The sequence below is a fragment of the Sparus aurata genome, chromosome 24 (genome assembly GCF_900880675.1).
Source record: "Sparus aurata chromosome 24, fSpaAur1.1, whole genome shotgun sequence".
NCBI classification, from domain to species: Eukaryota; Metazoa; Chordata; class Actinopteri; order Spariformes; family Sparidae; genus Sparus; species Sparus aurata.
The window spans coordinates 8,383,869-8,408,252 of record NC_044210.1 but is presented as its reverse complement, the minus strand read 5'-3'; the positions used below and the strand labels follow the sequence as shown (position 1 = coordinate 8,408,252).

Sequence of the window (24,384 nt, the reverse complement as noted above, 5' to 3'; positions counted from 1 at the left end):
TTTTTTGTTGGCCAATTGGTTTTGATTAAGTTCCTTGGAGTTAAAAAGAACAATGTAGAATTATAATTCCAGTATTCTTGAAATGGTTTCTTATAAAATGCTTATTAAACTGATCAATTTACTGTGCATACAGTAGTAATTGATCAAGCTGCCAATCTCTTTATCAGATTAGGTCAAGTATTCTGTTTTGGGGCTGGTCGCCTCTTTTGGGTATGTTTCCATAGACCTGGCTGCTTGTTTCTCTCACAAGATCTGGCAACCCTCCTCTCACGTACAGAAGCAGACAGACAGAGGGGAGAGAGCTAATGACCCGACCACAACAGGTGGGTCCGACCTCTGTAAGAGGGCAGGACAAGGAAAACACCAAAATAAACACTGCGCGTATCGTCAGAAAACATTAGCCAGTTTACAAAACACAGCAGCATATCAAAAAATTATGTTCCGGCTAATGTTAGCGCACAGTTTACCTATCGACCCTCCTATGAGAATAACTTGTATTCAAACTCACCTCCGACGTTTTCGAAGGAGCACGACGCTTTCGGTTGATAAAGTTATCCAACAAACCGCCCGGTACCTCACGGAGACACTTTCCGAACTTACTTATTTCGGTTTATTAATTTTTATCCTGCTAAAAACCAATTACAGCAGATAACTGCGAGCATCCTTACAGCTGTGCTCACGTCCGAGCGTAGTGACGTATGGCAGACAGCAGAGAGATGTCGATTGGCTATCGATTGAGGAAGGCGGGGCTTCGGGCTAGGTCTAAACAAATCAGAGGGCAGGTGTTGCCCAAATCACTCATTTATAAGTTATGACAAAACTTTGTATGGAAGAGTCAAAGGGAGTTGATAAATAATTATAAAACTCATATTTGAGTAAAAGTAAAATCAATTAAATATTGTGTTAAAATATCACTTTGATAAACGTGAAAGTCATCCATATGAACAGTTTTTGAGTAAAAGTCTTAAAGTATCTGATAGTAAATGTACTTAAATATCAAAAGTACAAGTAAAGTAAATTATACATACATGCACATATGCACTCTCTTATGGAATTGTCAAATTAATTTTAAAAAGCACAACTTGCAGCATGTAATCTTCACAGTTATTAGTAACTAAGGCTATCAAATAAATGTAGTGGAGTAAAAAGAGCAATATTTCCCTCAAAAATGTAGTGGTACATGGGTAAATGTACTTAGTTACATTCCAACACCGCTTAAACTAATTAGTCAGCAACCAATTGATTCAATTCAAGATCAATATCAATCTCATGTTTAAACGTTAAGAGTAAAGAGTTTGCAGACAGTTAGCTTAGCCTAGCTTAGTTTATACAGCTTGACAGGAAAAAGCTACAAATAGCTAGCTCGGTCCTGTTTAGAGGTGAATAAAACCTGCTGACAGCACTTCAGAAGCAGGTGTGGCATTATATCTTGTTTGTCTAATCTATTCACAGTGGAAATGGCAAGTTTAGCTAACCGGGGGTTAATATTGGACTATTTCTTGGCCGGGCGCAGTGACTTCCTGCCTGGACCCTCTTCTGTCACCGCTAGGAAACCGCAAAGAAGTTTTCCTCCCGCATCCAGCCATAAAGCTAAGCTAAACTAGCCAGCTTGTAGTTACATACATACATGATAATACCATCAATCTTCTAATTTTTCTTAATCTAATTTTTTTTGCTGGCTGCTGTTGCTGTGTGTGTATGTGTGTGTGTGTGTGTGTGTGTGTGTGTGTGTGTGTGTATTCTGTCCTTGACTATTTGTTTTCCTGGACTACTGGAGAAAAGAACTTCGACTTTTAACACATACTTCAACGAAAAGGAGTATAAATGAGTGGTACAGCCGTCCCCAGCCTCCCCTACTTTAGTTTTGCTTAAAGAGCTTGTTTTTCCAAAGGAGAGCGTTTCAGTGTGCTTCTAAGCTCTTGAATGAAGGGGCTAATTAATGCAGAGATCTCACAAATATGCTTAAAACAACAGCGTGTGCTCTGGTTCCACAGCCGGCAGCGTATATATATACGCAGAACCAGAGAAGAGAAGCTGCTCACATTTTAATAAAAGAGGCAAACGGAAAAAGCATTGTGTGTGTGTGTGTGTGTGTGTGTGTTAGTGTGTGTGTGAGTGGGATGACTTTGATTTAGACAAAATTCAGGTGTATCTCGGAAATGAGCCACACTGTTCTGACTTCAGTAGCTGGCTGTCTGCGCGAGTGTGCTTCTTTTGTGTGTGTGTGTGTGTGTGTGTGTGTGTGTGTGTGTGTGTGTGTGCGTGTGTTTTTTTGCGAGAATGAGATTCATTGCAGCAGTTCTCGACTGAACCCACTTTTTTTTTTACGATGACTTAAATGTCCCAGATCTGTCTTTGACTCAGCATCATCATCTAGTGTGTTGCTTTATGTGTGTGTGTGTGTGTGTGTGTGTGTGTGTGTGGTTCCGTACACACACGCATGCCCCGTGCGTTCCCCGCCGCTTCGCATTATCCTGCAAAGGCATTAACATTTCATGGACGACACTGAGGTTTTGTCAACTGGATCTCATCAAAATTTCATCCTTAATTACGGCGGCGGAGCTGGAGGGAGATTCCCCCTCCGCGAGGTGAGCTGAGCCGAGCCACCCAGAGAGCCGCCGGTGGAGGCGGAGAAAATCAATTCCTTACCAGGTTATCGACTGTGAAGAGCCGGGTGTTTGGTCATTTTAAATAACCCAGGGACACAAATAAACACTCTTAATGATGTGGAGATAAGTGTTCCCACCAGGGTCCTTCCACAGAGTCTTTTGAAACTTCATCTCGAGCGGAACGCCTCTGAAACTCCCAACTGAAACCATCACAAAACAAGGTCTTTCAGGCATGGCGGAGGCAACTTCAAGGTACGCAGCTTAGTCTGAGACTGAATGACTTCCAATTCAGCAGTCCTGCAGCTGAGAGATAGAGAAGCGCAACTCCTATTTACAAGGCAGTTCTGACGTTATTAGATTCTTTTCAGAAAAAACATTAAACATTAAAAACATGTGATAACATTATAAAATACATTACTTTATAAAAAAGAAACTAGTGTTTCACAGCAGCTTGCAACCCCTTCAAAATAAAAGCATGGTGTATGTCATTTTTAAAGGGTAAGCTCACCCCAAAAAGTAAAATTCTCAGTCGTTATCTACTTGCCCTCATGCAGATGGAGAGTCGGGTAGTTTCGTAGTTTACAAAACATTTCTGGAGCTTCACAGCAAAACAGCGTTGCGGCATTCCCCTTAAACAACTGAAGTAGATGGGGACTAGTTTTTAAATCGTTTTTTTTTTCAACAGAAATTCAACAGGAAAAAATAAATAAAATGCCTCCATGCGTACTTGTGAGTTTAACTGGCCCTTCATTTAATAGCTTAGAAGCGTATTTGTATCTCGCAGTGAAGCGTTCGTCTTTGGACAAACAACATCTTTAAGCTAAACTAAAGTGGGGGAGGCTGGGAACGCCGTACCACTCACTTTTTTTTGTCTTTCACCTCCTAAATGAACAAAATTTATGAGAGGCGTGTGCTAAAAACAAGATATTTGGCATAAACCGAGATCCCAAACTGATTGAAGAAGACTTCAGCATCAAAAACGTTGAAATAATTTCTTTTGGAATCACTCAGGGATGTCAGTGATTTCAGAGACTCGAATGACACCGGGTGAGCTGTATGAAGACACTGTCCAGTTTTTTTTTTTTACAATTTAAAACAAGTCCCCATATACTGTTTTCATAATTCAAAGTTATCATCATTTCTCAAAAGTCATGCCTATGGAGGTGTCTTCGGCGTGCATTGTCATACTCGTGTACCAGCACGTGCGAGGATTTAGGTTACAAGAGGGGAAGAAAATGTCACGGAGAGCTGCGGGGAAATAAAACTACAGCAACAACAGCGTCTAAAAAGTTAAGATATACACAGCGGTGACTCCAAGATGTAGAGTAGAGCAACTCCCGGATGATTTCCCACATACCAGATCGACTATTCCTCTGATTTTTGAGGCGCACTGCTGATTGCAGATGCAAAAATCACAATCAAGGGACAAGAAGCACCAGAACGTAAAAAAAAAAATATAACAAAACAGAAGTACACGACCCAATTAAAGCCGCGTTTATGTCAAGGCAGGTCAACATTCGGAGCTTTCATACATATTATATAACTCTCATTTCCATCAGCCTTTCTCCTACAATGACAGACTGCTTTGATTTCTGCAAATGGCTCTTAAAATGCAGCAGGGACAATAAATGGGATGTTGGTAACGACTACAAACACAGGGAACTTCTCCTGTCACCAGCTTACCAGTGGGTCAAACCAGTCACAGTTTGATTAGTGACCAGCCCCTCATGCCTCTCTGAAGAGGGACATTCCTCCCGCCAAGAAGCTGGGACTTTTGATTGCACTGTAAGTGTGGTAGAAATAATGTGGCCGCAATCAGACAAAACTGCCACCTCTCAACCTCACACACACACACACACACACACACACATACACGCACACACACACACACACACACACACACACACACACACACACACACCATCTTATACGCACAATGTGTAAGCCCTACAGTCTGATGGTTCAGTTAAACTTCGTGCTAAGTTTTGATTGAGACTTTTGGACTTTAGTCTGTTCGCCCTGCTAGTCTCTGACAAGCCATACATGAGTATCCGCCGTCTGTAGGCCGGGATGGCTCTGCAGCTGTACGGTACTTCATTATAATGCTGTGTTTTTTCATACATTTTAGGGAATGGCGCCGCCATTAAAAAAACATGGAGCCTTGGCTGTGAATCCTTCACTCTCTTTAAACATCATCCGGCTTCAGTGGAGATCTGGAACAAGCACACACTGTGTGCACCCAAAGTACAGAAACTCAGCAGGAGCCTGACTTCCATTCTTACCAACAAATAACAAATTGCATCACTAATGCCAGCCCCATGGACAGCTCTAATTCAAACCCATTATCAAACATCATCATACTTTCAGCAGTGGGGATAGCGACACTCCCAACCACTAACAACCGCCAACTTGACCGGGTTTCCTAATTTCAACGGTACAGACAGCTCCACTCCTTACCAGTAACAACCAATAACAAAAAGGATCACTCTTCTCAGAATCATGGACAGTTCTACTAGCAGTAACTAACAATTAGCTCCAGGGCCCATGGGACAGTGTCACCCCAACGATAAGAAACCACAAGCTACAGCTCCATTCTTAGCCATTAACAACCATTAACAACCACTGTCAACCATTAACAACCATTAACAACCACTGACAACCATTAACAACCACTGTCTACCATTTTTTTTTTTTTTATATTTTTTTTGCCCTTTTATGGCTTTATTGATAGAACAGCTGAAGATATGACAGGAAACAGGGAGCGAGAGAGGGGGAGCGACACGCAGCAAAGGGACCCAGGCTGGGAGTCGAACCCCGGTCCGCTGCAGAGCCTCGACGCGCGCTCTACCCACTGAGCTAAACGGCGCCCCGAACCACTGTCAACCATTAACAACCATTAACAACCACTGACAACCATTACCAACCATTAACAACCACTGTCAACCATTAACAACCATTAACAACCATTAACAACCACTGACAACCATTAACAAGCACTGACAACCATTAACAACCACTGTCAACCATTAACAACCACTGACAACCATTAACAACCACTCCAGCCATTTATAAATATTAACAACCATTAACAACCACTGACAACCATTAACAACCACTCCAGCCATTAATAACCATTAACAACCACTGACAACCATTAACAATTATAACAAACACTGACAGCCATTAACAAACACTGACAGCCATTAACAACCGCTCCCCGCCATTAACAACCAATAAACAACCACTCCCAATCATTAACAACCTTTAACAATCATCATCACTTGTTTCAGCACCATGGGCAGCTCCACTCCAAGCCATTAACAACCATTAACAACCACTCACAACTATTTACAACCATTAACAACCACTAGCAAACCTTAAGAACCACTCTCAACCATTAACAAACACTAGCAACAACTCTTAACCACTGAGAACCATAAACAACCACTCACCTTACCCTATTAACCATTAACAACAACTATCACACCTTAACCAACCATTGACAACAAGTAACAACCATCAATAAAAACCAGGTCCAGCTCCAGCACCAGGGACAGCTCCTTATCAATAACAAACAGGTCCACTATTCTCTGCACCATCGACAGCTCTACTTGCAACCATTAACAATCAGCACCAGCACAAGGAGGGACAGCGCCCTCCCATCAATAACAGAACAGAACACTAGTTTCAGCACCACGGACAGCTCCACCTGGTAGAGCCTGGACCTTATGGATTGAGGCTCAGCGCTCTGCAGGGGCCTGAGTTCAACTCTGACCTGTGGCCCTCTGCCTCATGTCCCCCCCCCCCCCTCCCTCTCCCTCTCCCCCCTTTTTCCTGTCTCGAGCTTGCATTGTCCTCTCAGAATCAGGCGTACAAGACCCAACAACAATAGTCTTAAGACAGTGTTTGAACAGCCTTAAAAGCAGCTCCCATCTCCCTGCGCCATGGACAGCTCCACTCCCCCTCCACACAAGCTTTAAACTCACTGACATGATCCAGCCTTACCTCCAATATCCGGCCGCAGCGTCTTGTCATATTCCTTGAGCAAATTGTTCAGTATGAGGGTAGCATCCTCCTGGTGCGACCTGGGCACCAGCATCTGATTGACGTGGCCATCGTGGTGATCTTCATAGTCGCTGTATTCCAGTTGAGAACTGAGGAGGAAGAGGAGGCGGATGGTGAGGTTAATGATGTTAATGTGGGGCTGGGAAAAAAAAAATAAAACAACACAAACCAATTAAATAAAAAAAACTTTGTCGCAGCATTAAAAACAAAGACATGCAAAGTGACGTTTGTGTGTGTGTGGCTGTCATTCCTGTGCGTGTGTGTGTGTGTGTGTGTGTGTGTGGGGAAAGCCCCATGCATTATCAGCCAGACACATTCACACCAACAATGCGCACTTGTTATTAGATTCCCCCTCCCAACACACACACACACACACACACACCACAATAGTCGCATGTGAACTTTTGGAGGCTCCAGGTGAATAAAAGCATCCCTCTCTCAGCTGTTGATCATGCAAAAATAACCGCAGGTGCAACGCCGGACTCACCGAGCACCTTGAGCGAGCAGAAGTGTGAGGAGGATGACCACAAACTTGATTGTCATTTTCCCATGCGCGGATCACCTCCGATCACAGAGAGAGAAAATAATCTGGTGGATGGGAGAGACGGAGAATCCCCTCTTCTTTTTTCTTCTCTCCCCTTCCTTTGCGCTGCGATAAAGTGCCTGGTACAGTAGGTGTGCGACCATCAATCCGCGCTCTGAACTTCCTCATTCATCCGCCTACACACACACTTTTTTTTTTCTTTTTTTTTCCCTTCTTCCCCTTTTTCCTCCCTGCGTGGCATCTGCGACCACAGCGGCGGTCTTCTTCTTTCCTTTCCTTTTTTTTTTTTTTTTTTTTTTTTTTTTTCCTTTCTTCCCCACCCACCCCTTCGGTCCTCCGAGTCTCCTCGCAAAAGGGGGGTTCCTCCAGGGACGCACCCCGACGATCAATCAGCGTGATCAGTCCAGCGGAGGAGAAAGAGTCGGATCGACTAGTTCCAGCAGCGCCCTCCTCCCTCTCTTAACGCCTGTGTGGGCAACAGAGTGGTTGGGTGACGCTGTCTGCTGCTGCTGCTGCTGCTACTGCTGCTGATGGTGGTGGTGGTGGTGATGGTGGTGAACCTTAGGAGATCTTGCGTGACTCATCCACCGTGCACACATACAGTACCTGGGCCCGCAATTTGCTAATTAAAAACAAATATTTTTCTTTTTTTTCTCTTTTCTTTTTTTTTTTTTTTTTTGCATCCGCACTCCATAAGCTTTTCTGCACATTTAAGCGTCCGTGTCGCCGATCTTCCAGAATGATCCCGGCAAATGACACAGTTAGGGTTAGGTGAAGTGGTGCAGACGCGGGGGCTAAATTCGGCTTAGTTGAAACCTCCCCAAAGTCACTCCACCAGTCCGATTTCCCCGCATTCTTTCTTTCTCTCACCCCCACGTTTTTCAATTTTACAGTCTGCCGCACCGCGCAGCTCATAAACAGAAATCAAATCTGAAAAAAATGAAATAACAAAAATAACAGCAGGATGTCAGTTTGCTCCACTTTTGTTTAAATTGATCTTTCCGATCGCCGCTGGGAGTCGAGGCTATTTTTTTTTTGTGTGTGTGTCGCGTTCTGACAATCAGAATAAGTTCATTTTCTGAAAGATGCGCACGAACTCAGCAGGGGCAGCCCTCCAAAACTTGGTGCTCTGGCTTGGTGTAGAGGCTTTTCTTCCATCCAACACGTGTGAGGAGAGAAGCTTCACTGCCCCCTGGTGGCCGAGCGACGGGCAGGACACCAGGCAGGGGGAGGGTTTGGACTGCAGTGCTGCAGCGGGCTGATTAACCTCCTGACCGGCACTGACAAACAGATATCACAAGATGAATCTGAGGGGTCATGAGAGGATGTATGTGGAAGGAGTTGAGGAGCTTTTCGGAGACCAGAAAGATCCCTTCGTAGCGCTGTCAGGGTCGTGGCACGGGTCAACTTGTGGGGTCCATGCCGATTCTTGGACGTCAGAGGATTCAGCTTTACCTCTCAGATAACTAAACCGGTCTTGTCGTTTAGGGCGCTCTGTCTGGGAAGTTGTTTCTAGAAGTAAATGGCTCCATGAAATAATCTTAGGATCCGCAGTCCAGGCCGTAGTCCACCGATGCCCATATACCTCATGAAATTAATGACTTGCCTTCAAAAGTGGAGTATTCCCCTCTGTTGTGAACGACAAGATGCCTAATGCGCTTGGTTTTTCTCTGCTATCGATAAAATCTGGGGAGTGAAAACACTCTCCATAAAAAAAGCCGGTCACTTGTCGTTCATCATACAGATTAAAATAATCACAGCCTCAGATGATGCCACTCTAAATGATGTTATTGTCACATCTGTCCCCCTCTGGATAAATATAGATGGGGGGGGGGAAGATTTTCCACAGATGTGTGATCACTGGGAGTGGAGCAGACGGACGTGATGTGCATCAAACTATCGTCACTGAGCAGTCAGACATCAATATGGACTAGGATCAATAGAACTAAGAGGTGTTTTGGATTCTCTCTACTGAAGCCATATATATATATGTATATAGAAGTGTGTGTGCAGACACAAACATGTGGAAGCCATCTTTATTCATCTTTTTTATTAGATCATTTGTAGTATACTACACAAACCAAATACAGTACATAAAACAAAGAATGAATAACACAAATACTTTAAGCTCAGCTATAGCTACAGTGGCTTTGCTGCATTTTTTGCAAAAATGTTTCCTCCGAAAACAAAAATAATCAAAAGTTCTTCTCATAAACAAGAGAAACTTCATGCATGTGTCATGGCCGTCTGTAGACAACTGCCGCTATCAGAGCCCTGCATTAAGTCTCTTTAAGCTGACTGCTGCTGCTGCTGCTGCTGCTGCTGCATGTGCATTACATTCCCCAGCTGAGAGACCCCGAGTTCAAAACTCCAGTCTGCTTCACCGCCCGTGAGCTAGCTTCGGATAAAGTACATATAATCAATCCCAAATTTGTCCCTAACACGCACCAGCCACAGCTGTCCAGACACCACAGAGAGGAAAACAAGCAGTTGTCCTTGGCTGGGCCAGTCGGGGCTTAAATTGGACTGAAGCGCTTTGCTGTAAGGGGCCCCCCTCAACGGGTGAGAGGAACTTAAGCGGAACTAAATCCCTTTTCTAACAGATGTATGGCAGATGAGGCTGTCACAGTGGCTGAAGGAAGTAAGGGGGGTGGGGGCAATAGAGAAGAGAGGAATGGTTAAATGGATGGATGGATAGTTGGATAGGGGCACTTATTTCTTGGATGGCAAGAAAGATGTTCGTATGTCCACCAAGTTCTAGCGTATTGGAGATCCTCTGACCTGCAGCAGGGGGCCACAGTTTTGCAGCAGGCCTGCATGTGCGGTTTTTTTCTTTTGATGCATTTAAGAATAAAATTGATCTATAAACAAGTTAGTTTTGGCTGGCAATGATACGCTATTCTGTTATAAACTGCCTGGTGGACAAACGAGGCACAGCAGCCCAGTCGCCGCGGTAAAGCGTTGGCGCTGCGCTTCTGCAAAACACAGATACGTTCAAAATTTTACATAGGATCGTATCAAGTCGTGTCATGCTCAGGCTACATGTTTTAGCTGTCTTTTCCTGTCGGGAGGTGGTGGGACAGCTGGAGACGGCAAGCAAGAGACCACCGTTTGAGATGGTGTTTCAACGCAGTAAGAGTGAAACCACTGGATAAAACTAAACATCTGAAAGTGTGAAACCATTTGATCTTTTAAGGAGACGTTGTGACATTTTCCAGCTGTGTTTGTCACAAACAAGACACCACTGCTCAGTACTGTCAGCGTGAAACCGCTGATTGTTTCTAGACTTGTAATAGTAAAACCACTGGATATATTTAAGGAGCCATCAAGACATTTTCCAGCTGTGTGTACAACAGACAAGGGACCACTGTTCACGGTACCATTTAAACATTTTTGAGCATGAATCCACTGGAAAGTTTCAACATTTGTTAGTGTGAAATCAGGACAGTTTCTATGTGTTTGAAACAGGCAAGACACCACTGTTTGAGACAGTGTTTCAACATTTGTAAGTGTTTAAACCACTGAATCTTTTAAGGCGACGTCAGGACACATTTTTCAAGCTAGAGACCTTTGCAGGCGTGAAACTACTGGTGAGTTTCAACATTTGTAAGCATGAAACCACCGGATCTTTCCAGCTGTAGCTGTGACAAACAAGAGATCAGTGTTCAAGATTTCAACATTTTTAGGGGCTAAACCACTGGATGATGTCATCATTTCAAAGCATGAAACCACTGGATCTGTTAAGGACACATCAGGACATTTTTCAGTCAGTGTACACAGTAAGACATCAATGTTCAAGATTTCAACATTTGTAAGCATGAAGCCACACCAGAGACCACTGTTTGCGACAGTGTTTCAAAATCTCTAAGCTTGAAACCACCAGAACATTTTAGGATGCTGCTGAGCTGTGTTTGTAGCAACAGAACCAGGCCAAGCTAAACATGATCTTTTCCTAACCAGGTGGTTTTAATGCCTAAACCTAAACAGACCATAAACATGCTGTTTTTACAGCATAAAACTGAACCTAAAGAAAGTTGCAACATATTCCTAGTTTGCAGAATCATAAATTGCCAACAAATTATTATATCATTGACAATAGTTATCACGATGTGACATGTCATGGGATTTACATGAGCCTTGTATTTACATTGTTATTTACAGCATATATTTATGAAAAATATGTTAAGGGAAACTTCTGCTTTTTTCAGTGGACCAGATTTGGCCCAAAGGACGCTACTGTATTTGCCAACCACTGCTCTAGCGCCATGCTAGCAGCTTCGAGCGGCTGCACTTAGGCACAGCAGTGCTTGAGCTAAATGCTAACGTCAGCATGCTAACAATGATGACGCTAACATGCTGGTGCTACGCAGGTATGTATACCATCTTGACTTGGTTTTTGTTAGCAGGCTGTCATTCGCTAATTGGCACTAAATGAGCACATTTGTTTAAATTAAGGCTGATGGGGATGTTTTAGTACAAAGATGATGGCACTGGAGGGAACGTACAGAGATCACCAACACGATCAGAATTCACCCAGAGGCTGACGTGTGTGTTAGTACCCAAATTTCACGGCAAACCTACCGTGATGGACAAACCAACAAACCAGACTGACATAACCGTCCTTAGAGAAAAACAACTGAAGCAAATACAAATGATTATGGACCAAAATGCTTATTACAGTTTCATTTCCTTTGGTTGACGTAACACGAAATAAGGCTTGGCCAGCTCAAATAAAGCAGCACTGGAGCAGTTCAGCTCTGACAAAACAAATGATCCATGACTTAATCAGTAACAAAAGGAACACTCACATGTGTTTCTGTGTGTAAGCAGCAGAGTCAGAAACAAACGGGGAGAGGAGGAACTGATACAGAGGTTGGAGGTTGTTACTGGGGTAAAGGATGTCTGGTCTGTTCATCTCCACTTGCTGCCATGGCGACCCTCGATGGACAGACGTATGGATCACCTTTCGAACGCATTACATCGGACTTCCTTTTTACGCTGCTGCTTTGCTTGAACAAACACTGAAACATGGTCAACCCACAGAGCTTTTGACAGATAGCAACACCTTAGATTTACAGGAAACGCAGATTCAACATCAATCCGAACCAGCACAATAACACTACAGGATATAATGGCACAAAAAATTCAAAATAAACGTGCTTTGGAAAGAGTTCTAAGCTGAAATCCTGAATATATTTATTGTAGGTCCCAATTTCACAAAGCAAAGCAGGTACAGTAGCAGCTGATGTCATCTATTTATATTTCGCCAACATCAATTCAGCGCCAATAAGTTATCAGGGACAATGCTCCCAACAGCAGGTGACTACACTGTTTGAAATCCATGAGATTAAAAGGGACAGGGAGGCGACTCTCCTGCTGGGAGCATGGGTCCTTCTGTTCCTGAGTATGTCTCCCCATATTCGAGCCAGCCACACATGCTGCACTATGGTTGGCTCCAGACGAAATGCCACAACGTGTGCTCATTGCTTCCGGGTTAATGAAGTCAACGTAGAAAGAATGAAAATACAAAATCTGATTCAGTTCAGAGATCAAAAGCCGAGTTTGATCGACTCTTCTTCAAGCAATAAAAAGAAAAATATTTTTGACACGTGCACACAAACATGAAGAAAGAGTTATCGGACAGAAAACATACTTTTGATAGAAAGTCAACATTAGACTTTGGTATTTTTTTTCTTCTTCAAAGGGTTTAAAACTCAAACATGGGGCAAACATTTTCTTTTCTGTGTCAAAACCAAGAGTTTAAATTGAAAGTTTATTTACATGATTCCTTTATAAGTCTCTTTGTCGCCTAAAGGCTTGATCACACATCACGGTGAAATCAAATCATTCCAATGAAAGTTGAATTAAAGTTGAGCCAAAAGTTAGACGGGAGAAGTAAGCAGGTGCAAATCTGTTGCGTCAAGTTCAACTTTGGTAAATTTTTATCTACTAATGCGACCCAATATTGAGCCATCCTGACAGTGCTGACCTTTGAAAGTCCAAAAAGGAGGAAGTTAGCATGGGGACTAGTTTATTAACTGTGTTTTACCTTTTCAGTTTATCAAGTATGTTCATGATAGTATGTTATAAAACAGAGTGTAACCGTATTGCCCATTAGCAACTAGCTAACAAGCCTGCTAAATGACAGCTAGCAAGTTAGGAGAGCTTTTCCCCCGGATTCAATAAAAGTCTACAATGAGAACAAAATGCCATTTGTGAGAAATGGTACATTACAGAGGAAACAGAACCCCAGCTTGTTTACACCTGGCTAGCATGTGAGCAGTTATCTCTACTGCTACAGTAGTTCGCCAGCTAGCCCCATACGACAACAAGCTTTTAGAACCACATGTTTCACAAGGACACACAGAGAAACTTATGCTGAGCCAAGATGGCTGATCTGTGCTCACCTCTCACTGGAGGAATGTTTGTCTCTTTTTCTGATGCAGAGGCTAAAGGTGATGATGATGCTTCATTGATTGGTGTTTTTCTTTCTTTTACACAACAAAGGGTAGGCAGTTTCAGCAGAACGAGGGACAGTTTCACAAAGATATTTCTGACTGGTGTGAGGCCAGTCTTAAGTCTCAGATGAGTCTCGTGCAAGTTTCACAAAAATAAAGACTGAATTATTTTGAGCCTAAGACTTAGCCATCCTACCGCCAAGTTAGCACTGTACCAAGGGCCACATTCCTGTGACAGCATTGTGGAGCATATGACAAGAAAGGAAAGAGCTTTTAGAGTGTAGTAACCTGTAAGAAATATATAGTAGTAAGAAAAGTGTCACCTTCATTTTGAAATGGTCCTGAACTTGAAGACCTATTGGTTAGTTGTGTTTTGTTTGAAACTATTTTACCTTAATTAATGTAAAATTAGTCTCCCTGAAGGCATAATTATTTACATTCAGCCACTTAAAGTGGCATTCCATCTCCCTCCTTCCATTGCATTCAAGTCACAACATTGCTGGATCGAATCATCTGCCCCCTCAAGTTGTTTGTTGCACCGGCTAGCCAGAAGCAAATTAGTTAATGTTGCTAACACAAGCTAGTAAACGTTAACATCGCATTACACTAGCTAGCAAAACATGTTTCTAACACTAGCCAGTTAACATTAGTGTTGTTTATGCTAGCTAACCTTAACGTTGTTAACACGCGCAAGCTAATGTAAGGGCAGTATGAACTCGACCATTTTCACAAACTGGTAACTACCAGAGCTGTTGAACGCTGTTGAGACACAGATACCACATGATGTCAATGGAGTTACATTATTGGCTCAGGAACTTTGTTAGAAGCTGGAACCAACCATCAGATTTCTTTCACAAACAAAACAATCATTTGGACCCGACAAAAATATTAATTCACAATCATAATGTTTTTAAGGTAAAGAGATAGGTTCATTCTGCACCTTCCTACAAGCTCTGTAGAAGTATTATTTAAAAAAAAAACTAAAGTTGTTATCTATATGACCTTTCGACAGAAAATACTTTGTACAGCAGTTTTTATCGAAGGTCAATTTGAAGTTTTCATCTACATCACCGTCTAAACTCCATCTTTGTGAAACCAGCCCCTTGAGCTGATAGCGTTGATTCATGCACCGTGGTCATCTCACTGAGTGCCAGTCTCCAAACTTTCAGCATCACTCTGCTGATTTGTATGTGACACACTCTGCATTTTGAGTACTGGTCTCTCAACTGTGAATATTAGTTTCCTAGCTGAGTGACCCACGCTCAAAATTCAGTTAAAGCACATCCAATCCTAAATTTCTCCATCCACAGCTGTCCAGTCTCACAGTGTAAGTGGGCCAAGGAGTTTTTTTCTGAATATTTCTTGTTGGCGAGTCGTGCTAAATGTCAACGATTAAATTTTTTATGAATAAAAGACGCGTTTCTTCACTTAAAAAATTCAGAATACAATTTTTTTCACCTTCAGGTAGCGTGGTGTCATCTCCCGCTGAGACTCTGACTGCCAATGCTTTTGGGAAACTGGGCCTGCAGCAGAAGGTTTTAAATCTTCAAGTAAAGATGTACAAAGAGACACACAAGCACCCACTGCAACAGGAGAGGAAAATGGCAAAGGTTTTTTTTTTTTTTTTTTTAAAAAGAGACATAAAACTAAATTATTAATGCACTTGCAGCATTAATCTTGTTCCTTCCACACAGTGTGGAGTAAGGTACATTTTTTGATAAATCTTTTAAATGCATGTTATATTGCAGTTTTTTTTATAGCATAAGCTCAGAGCATCTCAAGCCTCCTTGATAAGAATATGAAGTGTTTAAACCTTTGCTCAAAATGCCTCTCTCACTTTAATACTCCCTCCAGTAGTAGCTATGAAGTGTGCTCCCATACTTTAAGCAGTGATTGACATATACATGGTCGGTATTCAAGACAAAGAGGAGTCCATAGTTTCCTTCTTTTGAGGAGAGCGTCATGCAAACTGCAGCAGGGAGGATGAGAAAGAAGCAAAAGCAGCCGTTCTCTCGTCAGTGTAGTCTTTGAAGCAGTTTCTTTGTGAACGAGCAGCTTTTAGGCCATGAGAAACAGGAAAGGGATTCTGTTGCAGCCTTGCATCCATTCAAAGTGCTTGAATTAGATAGTTGGATATAGTTTTGTTCTTCAAGCGCAGATATTTGTTGATTTTTTTGTTGTCGTTTTTTTTTTTTTGTCAAGGGCAAGAGACTTTACAACAACCCCTTTCCTTTTAGTCCACCCACTCTCGCATTAGACTCAATCTTCCTCCCTTACACAAACTCTCAGGAAAAAAAAGAAACAAAAAAAAGAGAAAAAGATTACGTTGAGGTGACCACTCCTTTTACCACCGGTTCTCTGTTAAGGTACGTAGCCCAGTAGACAAGGTTGAAGGTTCCAAAGAGGACGGGAAACACTATCCGCGACACCTTGTCGATCTTGCTGACGCTGTTGTAGGTCTTCTTTGGGTCCGGGATCTTGGTCTCGGAGGCCCGGAGCTGCACCGACGTCGTGTTGGAAATGGTGGAGATGGACACGTCCTTGGTGAGGTTGGGGGTGTAGTTGACGCCCGCTGAGCAAACGTTGTTTGGCTTTTTCGACAGCACCATGGGGTCTCGTTTCTACAGCGGGACAGATCACATGGAGCAGTGAATTAGTTTGAAGCCCTCTGCAGATGTCATTTGCCCTGCTGTTACCGTCGTTTTTGGCCTGAGAAAATCAATGTGTTGCATTCTGTCGGGACTGATTAGTGATTTTACACAAGTGGATCATTTCTGGCAAAACAATCTGGTAAAAAGTGGGGCTGCTGCTGTGTAATTGAATTTCACTCAGGTGTCAGTTTGATTTTTATCTATGATGATTGCAACATGCAGCTGCTAACAGTTTTCCTGGAAATCTCTGGTTATATTGAGGCAAGCCAATCTACCCTACTGTGAAGGAATATCAATATCCTGATGACTCATGGTGCAATTCATGAGGTCTAGAACAAAAATCCCTCTGAGAGACTTTAATTCAATTCACGCATATGAACATCTTAGATGTTGACATCTTATCTTTCATTTGGGCTTAAAATGTATTGCATACTGAAGTGGTTCTTTACAGATGTAACTGACAGTTTGGAGAAAATATACTAAGTCACTCTCTTACCAACAATTAGATGAGATAATTGATATGATTCTCTTTCCTGTATGCTAACTGTATTGAGGCTTAGTTAGCTTAGCTTAGCATAAAGCCAACTGTCACCTAGCTCTAGAGAGGCTACCTGTTGACCCTTCAATTATCATTATGGGGAGAACTAGTGGATATTTGACAGCAATAGTATAAATCCTTTTGTGGCTCCAGAGGAAGCTGCATGTAATCTGATAAATTGCCTCCAGTGATGTCACTCAGTGGCTAGGTTGCATTGTGGGTAATGTAGGCTCCAGGTTTTGAAAAGCTGTCCACTGGTCCAGCATTGCACTTCTGTAACGCTGTTGGACTTTAAGGACAATTTAGAAACAAGTGACTGAAACTGCTAACAGCAGAACCAGAGATATCGCCTTTTTTATTCCACACAGTCTTCATCCAGCGCCTGCATTACCCACAATGCAACACAGGCACAGAGTGACATCACTAAAGACAATTTATCAGGTCATATATAGCTTTCTCTCAAGCCCCAGTTAGCCTTTAGTAAGGACCTTAAGGAATATACTAATGCTTACACAGGGTTTGATGATTTTACACTCATCAGCCAAAAACAAATCTTTTAAATACAGTAAATCTCTAAATTCACATTATCCTTTCACAGCTTTCACACTTGCTTTGTGTTCTCTCTAGGTTTGACTCTCTGTTAACATATAGGCCATGAATACAACGCTTTCACGCAACAGGCACACCACCACAGGCAAAATGATCCCTGTAGACATCTGCATGATCATGCAACCATGATGTAAGTAATGAAAAGGTAAAGGTGATGAAGTGATCCAGGTAAATGATGATCTGTTTTAAGGAACGTGCATCTCTAGAAGTTGATTTTCACATGAAAAAACATCTACAAAGTTGATGCATGCTTTGAGAATGATGATTTTCATGTGTTGTATTTGTGTTTTCTACAAGCTGCACCTTTGGGTGCTGTGCCTCCAGCGCCTTCTTGCCATCCCAGGCCCAGCTCCTCTTGGTGAAGTAGTTCACCGTGGCGAACTCGATGAGGGCAGAGAAGACGAAAGCGTAGCAGACGGCAATGAACCAGTCCATGGCTGTGGCGTAGGCCACTTTAGGGAGCGAGTTCCTGGCGCTGATGCTGAGGGTGGTCATGGTCAGCACGGTGGTCACCCCTGGGTGCAAACAAAGGCCAAGACAAGTTGAAATTGAGTTTTTACAAGCCGCCTGGAAGCGAGGAGCGGTCCACAAAGGTGGGCGCTTTAATAATTCTTAACTGCCAGCTACTGCAGTGCAGTGGCCAACTGTTAGTATTCTCCCTTGTGTCAATGTGCATGACAGGAATATTACACAGATAAATAAAATGTTAAGGGAAGAAAAAAAAAAGTAAATAAGTGTAAATAAGTTGCTTCACTCACCAAAGACAGTCCTTGCAGGAACTGATTCTCTGTTTAGCCAAAACGACACCTGGGACAGGATTACAGTCATGAAGCAGGGCATATACGTCTGAATGACAAAATATCCAATCTTCCTCTTCAGGTAGAAGTGGGCCATCATCACTGTATACTGTCCTGAGGGGGAGGAAAGAAATAAAAAGGACATAAAGTTAGATAGGGACAATAAACAAGGTGAGATGTCTCTTAATGATAGAGATATCTGCTTTAAGCTGAAGTAGAATTAATACTGTGCGATTTGACATCCTTATAGCTCCACAGGTAACGGAGGCTGCACATGGGACGACATCATCTCCCCGGCTAAATTACTTTTTATGACCAAACACTTGATGGTACCTAAAACGAGCACAAAGTGTCATTTGAAAAGTAGCCAGAACACTCCTCTCACGTCCTCTCCTCCTTCCAGTAATAAAATAATTAGGCCTGGAACTGGAAAGCTGCGGAGGTGGAACAGTTACAGAAACGAAGCCGGGATGAAGAGATTTCATATTCGGTTGAATAATGGCAAAATGAACCTGACTTTAACTCCATTATCACACTGAAAAACGAGAGCAAGCGGCGTTAATTATCTCGAGGGCGTGACAATAGATTATTAAGGCGTTAATGGCTGGGATTGGACAATGGTTTCCGATGACACTTCGGAGTGGATTCGCAGAAAGTGTGGCGAGAGAGATGGAAAGAGAGGGGGGGGACACAATATTCAGTTAAACAACTGAAGATTGCATTTGAGGCTTTAAAAAATCCCTTCGCCAGCAGTGAGACTGCATGTGCTGGTAAACTATGAAAAAAACCAATGACTATATTCCACACACTGAGGCACATGTACACAAGCAGCTCACTCTCTCTCCTTCACTCACTCACTCACACACAGACACACACACACACACACACACACACACACACAGAGTAATACACAAGGCTTTCTCCGGGCAAAATCGGATTTTTGAACCTCCCTAATCCCTGGTTACAATCTGCATCCTGCCATCAGTGAGAGAAAGAGAGGGAGTGTGTGTGTGTGTGTGTGTGTGGAGGAGGGGGGGGTTGAGGCTTCCTGTCCTTGGATCCTCACAGAGCTCTAAGCCCCGCCCACACCACCCTGCCAATCCCGGCAAACACACGCACACATACACACTCTGAAAGACACACATGAAGCGTGATCTCTAACTGCTGACAGCCATCACGCACACACAGGGACACACACACACAGGGGACACACACCTCAGGACACACTTACTAAGAGGGACACTCGCTGCTAATCACTGGTGGGATGGAGGGGGGCTAACCGTGTGGACATTTTCAATCTTTTTTTTGCTGTTTTTGTTTTTGTTGTTTGACAGCTCTTTGTGGAATCATGATCAAACACTCTTGATGGGACTGGCTGCCGTGCGAAAGGGAAGAAGAAGCAATTCAGGAAAATGCGCCGTGGGCATCCCAGAATTGTCTGACAGCAGCCTGAGAGTGGGGTAAATTTGTTTGTTTTGGAGGTGCTCCGTGCTGAGGGCAACCGCTGCTACATATCGCACTTCTCGACGTCAGCATGCCTCGACTAGGAGATCCCCAACACCGTTAGTTCTGACTGCGACCCAAACACCTGGGCCCACTGACGCCCTCATGACTCCAGGCCGTCTGGTCCACAGCTACCCCGTCAACTTCAGGCGCTGCCGACCTGGGACGCCCCAGGGTCACCTTCGCCCTTGATGCATGGATCCCGACAGGACTGGTGGCAGAGGAATGAGGAGGAACATGATCCTCTGGTGGATTTTATTGCTTCTCTCCCAAGGATTTGTATTTCGCAACGTCCAAGGGGAACTTCCTTTTATGGCGGGGAACAATGCTGCCATGCTGGTTAACTGGTGAGTAGGAAAATAATAGTTTTAGCTTTCAACTGTCTTGCCTCAAGAGTAGCTTCAAAGCCCTACAGGTCCCAACAAATGGTAGATAGAACTCTTGCCACAGTGCGTCTTATCTACTTTTAGAGTCAGGGAGTTATTTTAAGATACCTCTGTCAGAGCCAGTACAAAGAACTTGTGGACTAATCTTCTTCTTCTTCATGTACTCAAATGTCGGCATTGTCTAAGATCAGCTGTGCTAATTAAAGCCTCACAACATCACATCCGTCCAGTACTTTGAGCTCTGGACGCAATAAATGCGTTTTCAAGATTTTTGTTCATTATCAACCAACATCAACTGTTACAAATACCTGTGATGACCAACATCTAGTTCTCCAGGAATTGCATGAGTTTGAATCATTGGCATACTTGCAGTTTAAAGTATAAAAGAACTGTTAAAAAGCTGCCCAATGGCAAATTATGTAGACACAATGCTCTGCAAACCTGATAGCTAAAGGCTAATACAGTAATCTGCAGGGAATAGTTGGTTGACAAAGTTTAACTAACGACACATTAGATCCATGCAAGGATATCTGTCAACATCTCGATTTCCCATACGTACGTGTCCATACAGTAATCTTAAAGGTTGCAAAATATATAAAAGTTCATTGTTGAGTCTCATTCCCAGGTTTTCAAATACCAAGGTGGGTGATTAGCCCCAACCCATCAACCCCAAGCGTTGCCAAACCCAAAGCATTGCAAAGTTGATTTTGTTTGACCTGGGATATCTAAAGCATTGGTATTTCACAACCTGGGATATACAACACGTTGGTATTTGATTACCTAGCAAATCCAATCGTCTGTATTAGTGACCTGGGGAAATCCGAAGCGTTGGTATTTTGCCAAGCTGGCAATGAGACTCAACAATCAACTATCCTCTCCTGAATCACTTATTGCACCTTTATAAATGTCTGTTTTTGTTTGTTCTCATTGAGGCCATTGCAGCCCAAGCTCGCAGATGAACTGTACCTGCTTAGAATAACAGCACGAGGAAGGCCCGACAGTCATTAATAGACTGCTGTTTTGAATTCCGGGTTCTACAAGTGCTTCATTACCTTTGTCTAGTCCCGGTTAAACAGCAGGCGATCGTCAGACTTCTTTTAATCAAGTAGGTGACAGCTTGCCTCTGCCTCTCCTATTATCAGAGTAAAGAGAGATCTACTGGCTTTCCAGCATGCACAACTATTTGAGATATTTATTGCACTTTAAGTACAACTGTGATCATGTTTGATGATGGCAGCCATGACTGCCATATTGGACCAAGGTAGTACAGGTAGTATGGACCAAGGTAGTATGGTTGGCTTCTGAGGAACATACTATATCTTGTAATTATCAGATCATACTTGATGCATTACTTGAGCTCTTTACAGGGCCTTCACACTTGTACTATAACTATAAAATATAGTCATGCTGCTGAACCATGCAATATAATAATCTGATAATTAAAAATAAGTTGCAGAAAATGGCTTCATGTTGTTTCCACATCTGTGTTGAGACCTCTGGTAACAGGTACCTACTGCACCGAATGTGGTAATACTCCATTTAAAGCATGTGAATGTGTAAAATGCATCCATACAAATGTCATATTTGGTCCGTGAATGTTATCAGCAAGAGAGCCAAACACATATGGAAAGTAAATTAACCCACTGGACTTGATCTGACCCATGAGCTCAAACTCATCAGCAATCTCTACTGCTGATTTGGACGGTTTCCAGACAGAAGCTTTGAGTTGCATGAATGACGATTTCCTGCCTTTAGTCCTCCGGCTAAATGGAATTCACAGATAATGTTTTGCGTTTTCTTGTAATAGTCAGAACACCAGATGGTGGTTTGCTGATTAAGGGCGAACAAGGTAAAGTCGAGATAACTGTCAGACATGGTGATACATATAAAATGACCTTGAGTATTAGTTAAATGTTGAAACCAATCAAAGTAAATAGTGGATATCCATACAGAAACATGAGATGGCATTTCAAAGAGGATGAAGTGTTAAAGAATGTTGAAGGGGGTCAGAGCTGGTTGAATGATGCTGAAATGTGGCATGATTTGACGTCTTAATATCACAACAAATAGACAAATATTAGCTTTTTCACATTGGAGCGTATTTTGTGCCTGGCCTGCCATTATTAACTACAGCTGCTCCAGTGCATGGCCACTACGACAGGATCAGCTGAGCGATTTGTTTAATAAAATGACAGTTAACTGTGAAAAAGTCTTTAGGCATTGGGGAAAATTAGGATTTCAATTGTACTCAAACAGAAAAACATGGTAATGCTAAGGAACGATGATGGAAAAAAAAACCCCTGTGTTGTTTTGACCTTTACCAGCATGCAAAAATAGCTAGCATGCATGATTTAAGATATGTGCAATGCTTTATGAGGAAGAGGTGTGTCAGACTTTAAGGATATACAATGTGTTGTGCTGTGAACACTAAAGGTAAACATAACTGTTTGTTTATCAAAAAAAGAACCACAGGGCACCTTTAATTGGCAATACACTCTAGATGAATATCCCTAAAGACTATTAATTTAATTCTACAGTTTGTACCCAAAGGAAATTACTACTACAATTACTACATATTTCAGCGAATAATCAACATTTACTGCCCATTCAATGGCTCCAGTAAACACTTTTGTCTCAGTCTTTAGCACAATAATTATGATCATACAGATGTTACATGCGTGGATTTTCAGTATCACTAGTAATACTTATTTTAATAACCAATGGTTTAAAAAAAAAAATCTACACAAGTCATTTTCCAGCCAGTGATTCAACCTTTCAGCCAGCTGGTCAACTAACTCGCAAACTGGTCAACATGCCAACCGACCAAACATCCGGCCAGTGACCCAGCATTTCGCTCCCCCCCAGCCAGGCAGCAACCTCGACCAACGAACCCTTTAACCCCTTCGTATAAACCCCTGAGTCAGCCAGCAGAAGCGAGGTTTCAGCTGCCGCTCGCAAAAAAGAAAAAAAAAAAAGAGAGGGGGAAATCCACACTTTTAATAATGATTCTACTAGAAACTGGAGGGAAGTGTATTACAGTTTCGTTTTACATAAGAGTATTAAGCAGATGCCTTTCAACGCCCCCACCCCCACGTGTCAGAGCGAGGCTGTCCAATCCCAACATACAAACAGACACACACATTCATCTTTTTATCTTTGTGAGGACCTTACTTACACTTTAAATCAAACTCTTTGAAATTATACCTAACTTCTAATGTAATGCCAATAATAATAACCCATAAAAGAACTTTTGGTAATGTTTAACCTAAATACTATTTTACTGGTCAAAATGTCCTCAGTTTGTCGGTTTTTACCATCACTGTGAGGACATTTGGTACTCACGAAGAGCACATACCCACAAACACAGAGATACACTCAGGGATAGCCAACCAACCAATCCCTCGCTGATCTGTGATGTCATCTTCTTATGCAAAAGCTGATGGGTGGTTGGATGGGGGGATTAACCCGAGGTCTCAGGTCCCTCTCTGGCTCTGTGTGTGTGTGTGTTTGTGTGTGTGTGTGTGCGCATGGGCTCATTGCAGGGATAAGTGTTGTTTGACAGGGCTGTCCGGGCCTGTAGACAGCTGGTTGTGTGAGGGATAGGCTACTCTCGTCCACTAGCCTCCACTCATTGACTCTGATCTCCTGATAATGTTCCCCACATTTACTCTCTGCCTCGCACGCCCATCTCCCCTCGCAGCGTTTATCTTTTCTAATCTAGAATTAGTTACATCACGTTATTTGGTATTACATTTATCATGCAGCAAATACAGTATGACTTTACTCGGGGGAGGAAAAAGGAGGCACAAGAGCGACGAAGAATGAGGGTGACTGAGTGGATAAAACTGTTGTGCTATGGTAGTGGGCGATGATCCTTTTGACAGGGTCTTTCCGCTCGAGGTTTCCTCATTTAACTGCAAAATTATTGGTTGTGAAAAGTGTTCGAGCAGCTGCTGAGTCAGCCTTTTTTAAATGAACAGGAATCTGTTGAGACTCCATCATTGCCTTGTAAACCCATTACTTGCCAGGAAGAACCCATCTAAGAATGTGTCTAACGACTGCTATGGGGGAAGAGACACAAAGTGATATCAGAGCGTAGTGAAGTGAAAATCAGAAAGATTTGTTACAAGGCGCAATACTTTATTATTTTATATTTTAAACTAAAAAAATCTATTTTGTGTTATCATTTTTAAATCATTAAAGGGTAAAGCATAATTCTAGGTC

The 24,384-nt window shown here is 42.6% G+C and overlaps 3 protein-coding genes across 7 annotated transcripts in view; 1 reads left to right on the top strand and 2 right to left on the bottom strand.

Moving 5' to 3' along the window:
* Positions 1 to 8,233, bottom strand: part of LOC115577135 (gamma-aminobutyric acid receptor subunit gamma-3-like) — a 94,298-nt gene extending 86,065 nt beyond the window's left edge. The window contains exons 1-2 of one of the 3 annotated variants that reach the window (XM_030409966.1): positions 7,162 to 8,233; positions 6,615 to 6,763 (exon numbers count right to left, since the gene is read on the bottom strand). In XM_030409966.1, coding sequence (XP_030265826.1) covers positions 6,615 to 6,644 — 30 coding nt within the window. In that variant the 5' untranslated portion in view covers positions 6,645 to 6,763; positions 7,162 to 8,233. Of the gene's footprint in view, positions 1 to 508; positions 605 to 6,614; positions 6,764 to 7,161 lie in introns of those variants that run through there. The other 2 variants (XM_030409965.1, XM_030409967.1) reach the window with 2 other exon arrangements.
* Positions 8,234 to 11,424: 3,191 nt separating this feature from the next.
* Positions 11,425 to 24,384, bottom strand: part of LOC115577283 (gamma-aminobutyric acid receptor subunit alpha-5-like) — a 35,752-nt gene continuing 22,792 nt past the window's right edge. For both annotated transcript variants that reach the window (XM_030410268.1, XM_030410269.1), the window contains 3 exons: positions 18,233 to 18,385; positions 17,778 to 17,989; positions 11,425 to 16,297 (listed from right to left, as the gene is read on the bottom strand). In XM_030410268.1, the coding sequence (XP_030266128.1) occupies positions 15,998 to 16,297; positions 17,778 to 17,989; positions 18,233 to 18,385 (665 nt within the window). In that variant the 3' untranslated portion in view covers positions 11,425 to 15,997. The remainder of the gene's footprint in view (positions 16,298 to 17,777; positions 17,990 to 18,232; positions 18,386 to 24,384) is intronic.
* LOC115577281 (gamma-aminobutyric acid receptor subunit beta-3-like) overlaps positions 19,470 to 24,384 on the top strand; it is a 70,129-nt gene continuing 65,214 nt past the window's right edge. The window contains exon 1 of one of the 2 annotated variants that reach the window (XM_030410262.1): positions 19,470 to 20,121. In XM_030410262.1, the coding sequence (XP_030266122.1) occupies positions 19,970 to 20,121 (152 nt within the window). In that variant the 5' untranslated portion in view covers positions 19,470 to 19,969. The remainder of the gene's footprint in view (positions 20,122 to 24,384) is intronic. The other variant, XM_030410261.1, reaches the window with a different exon arrangement.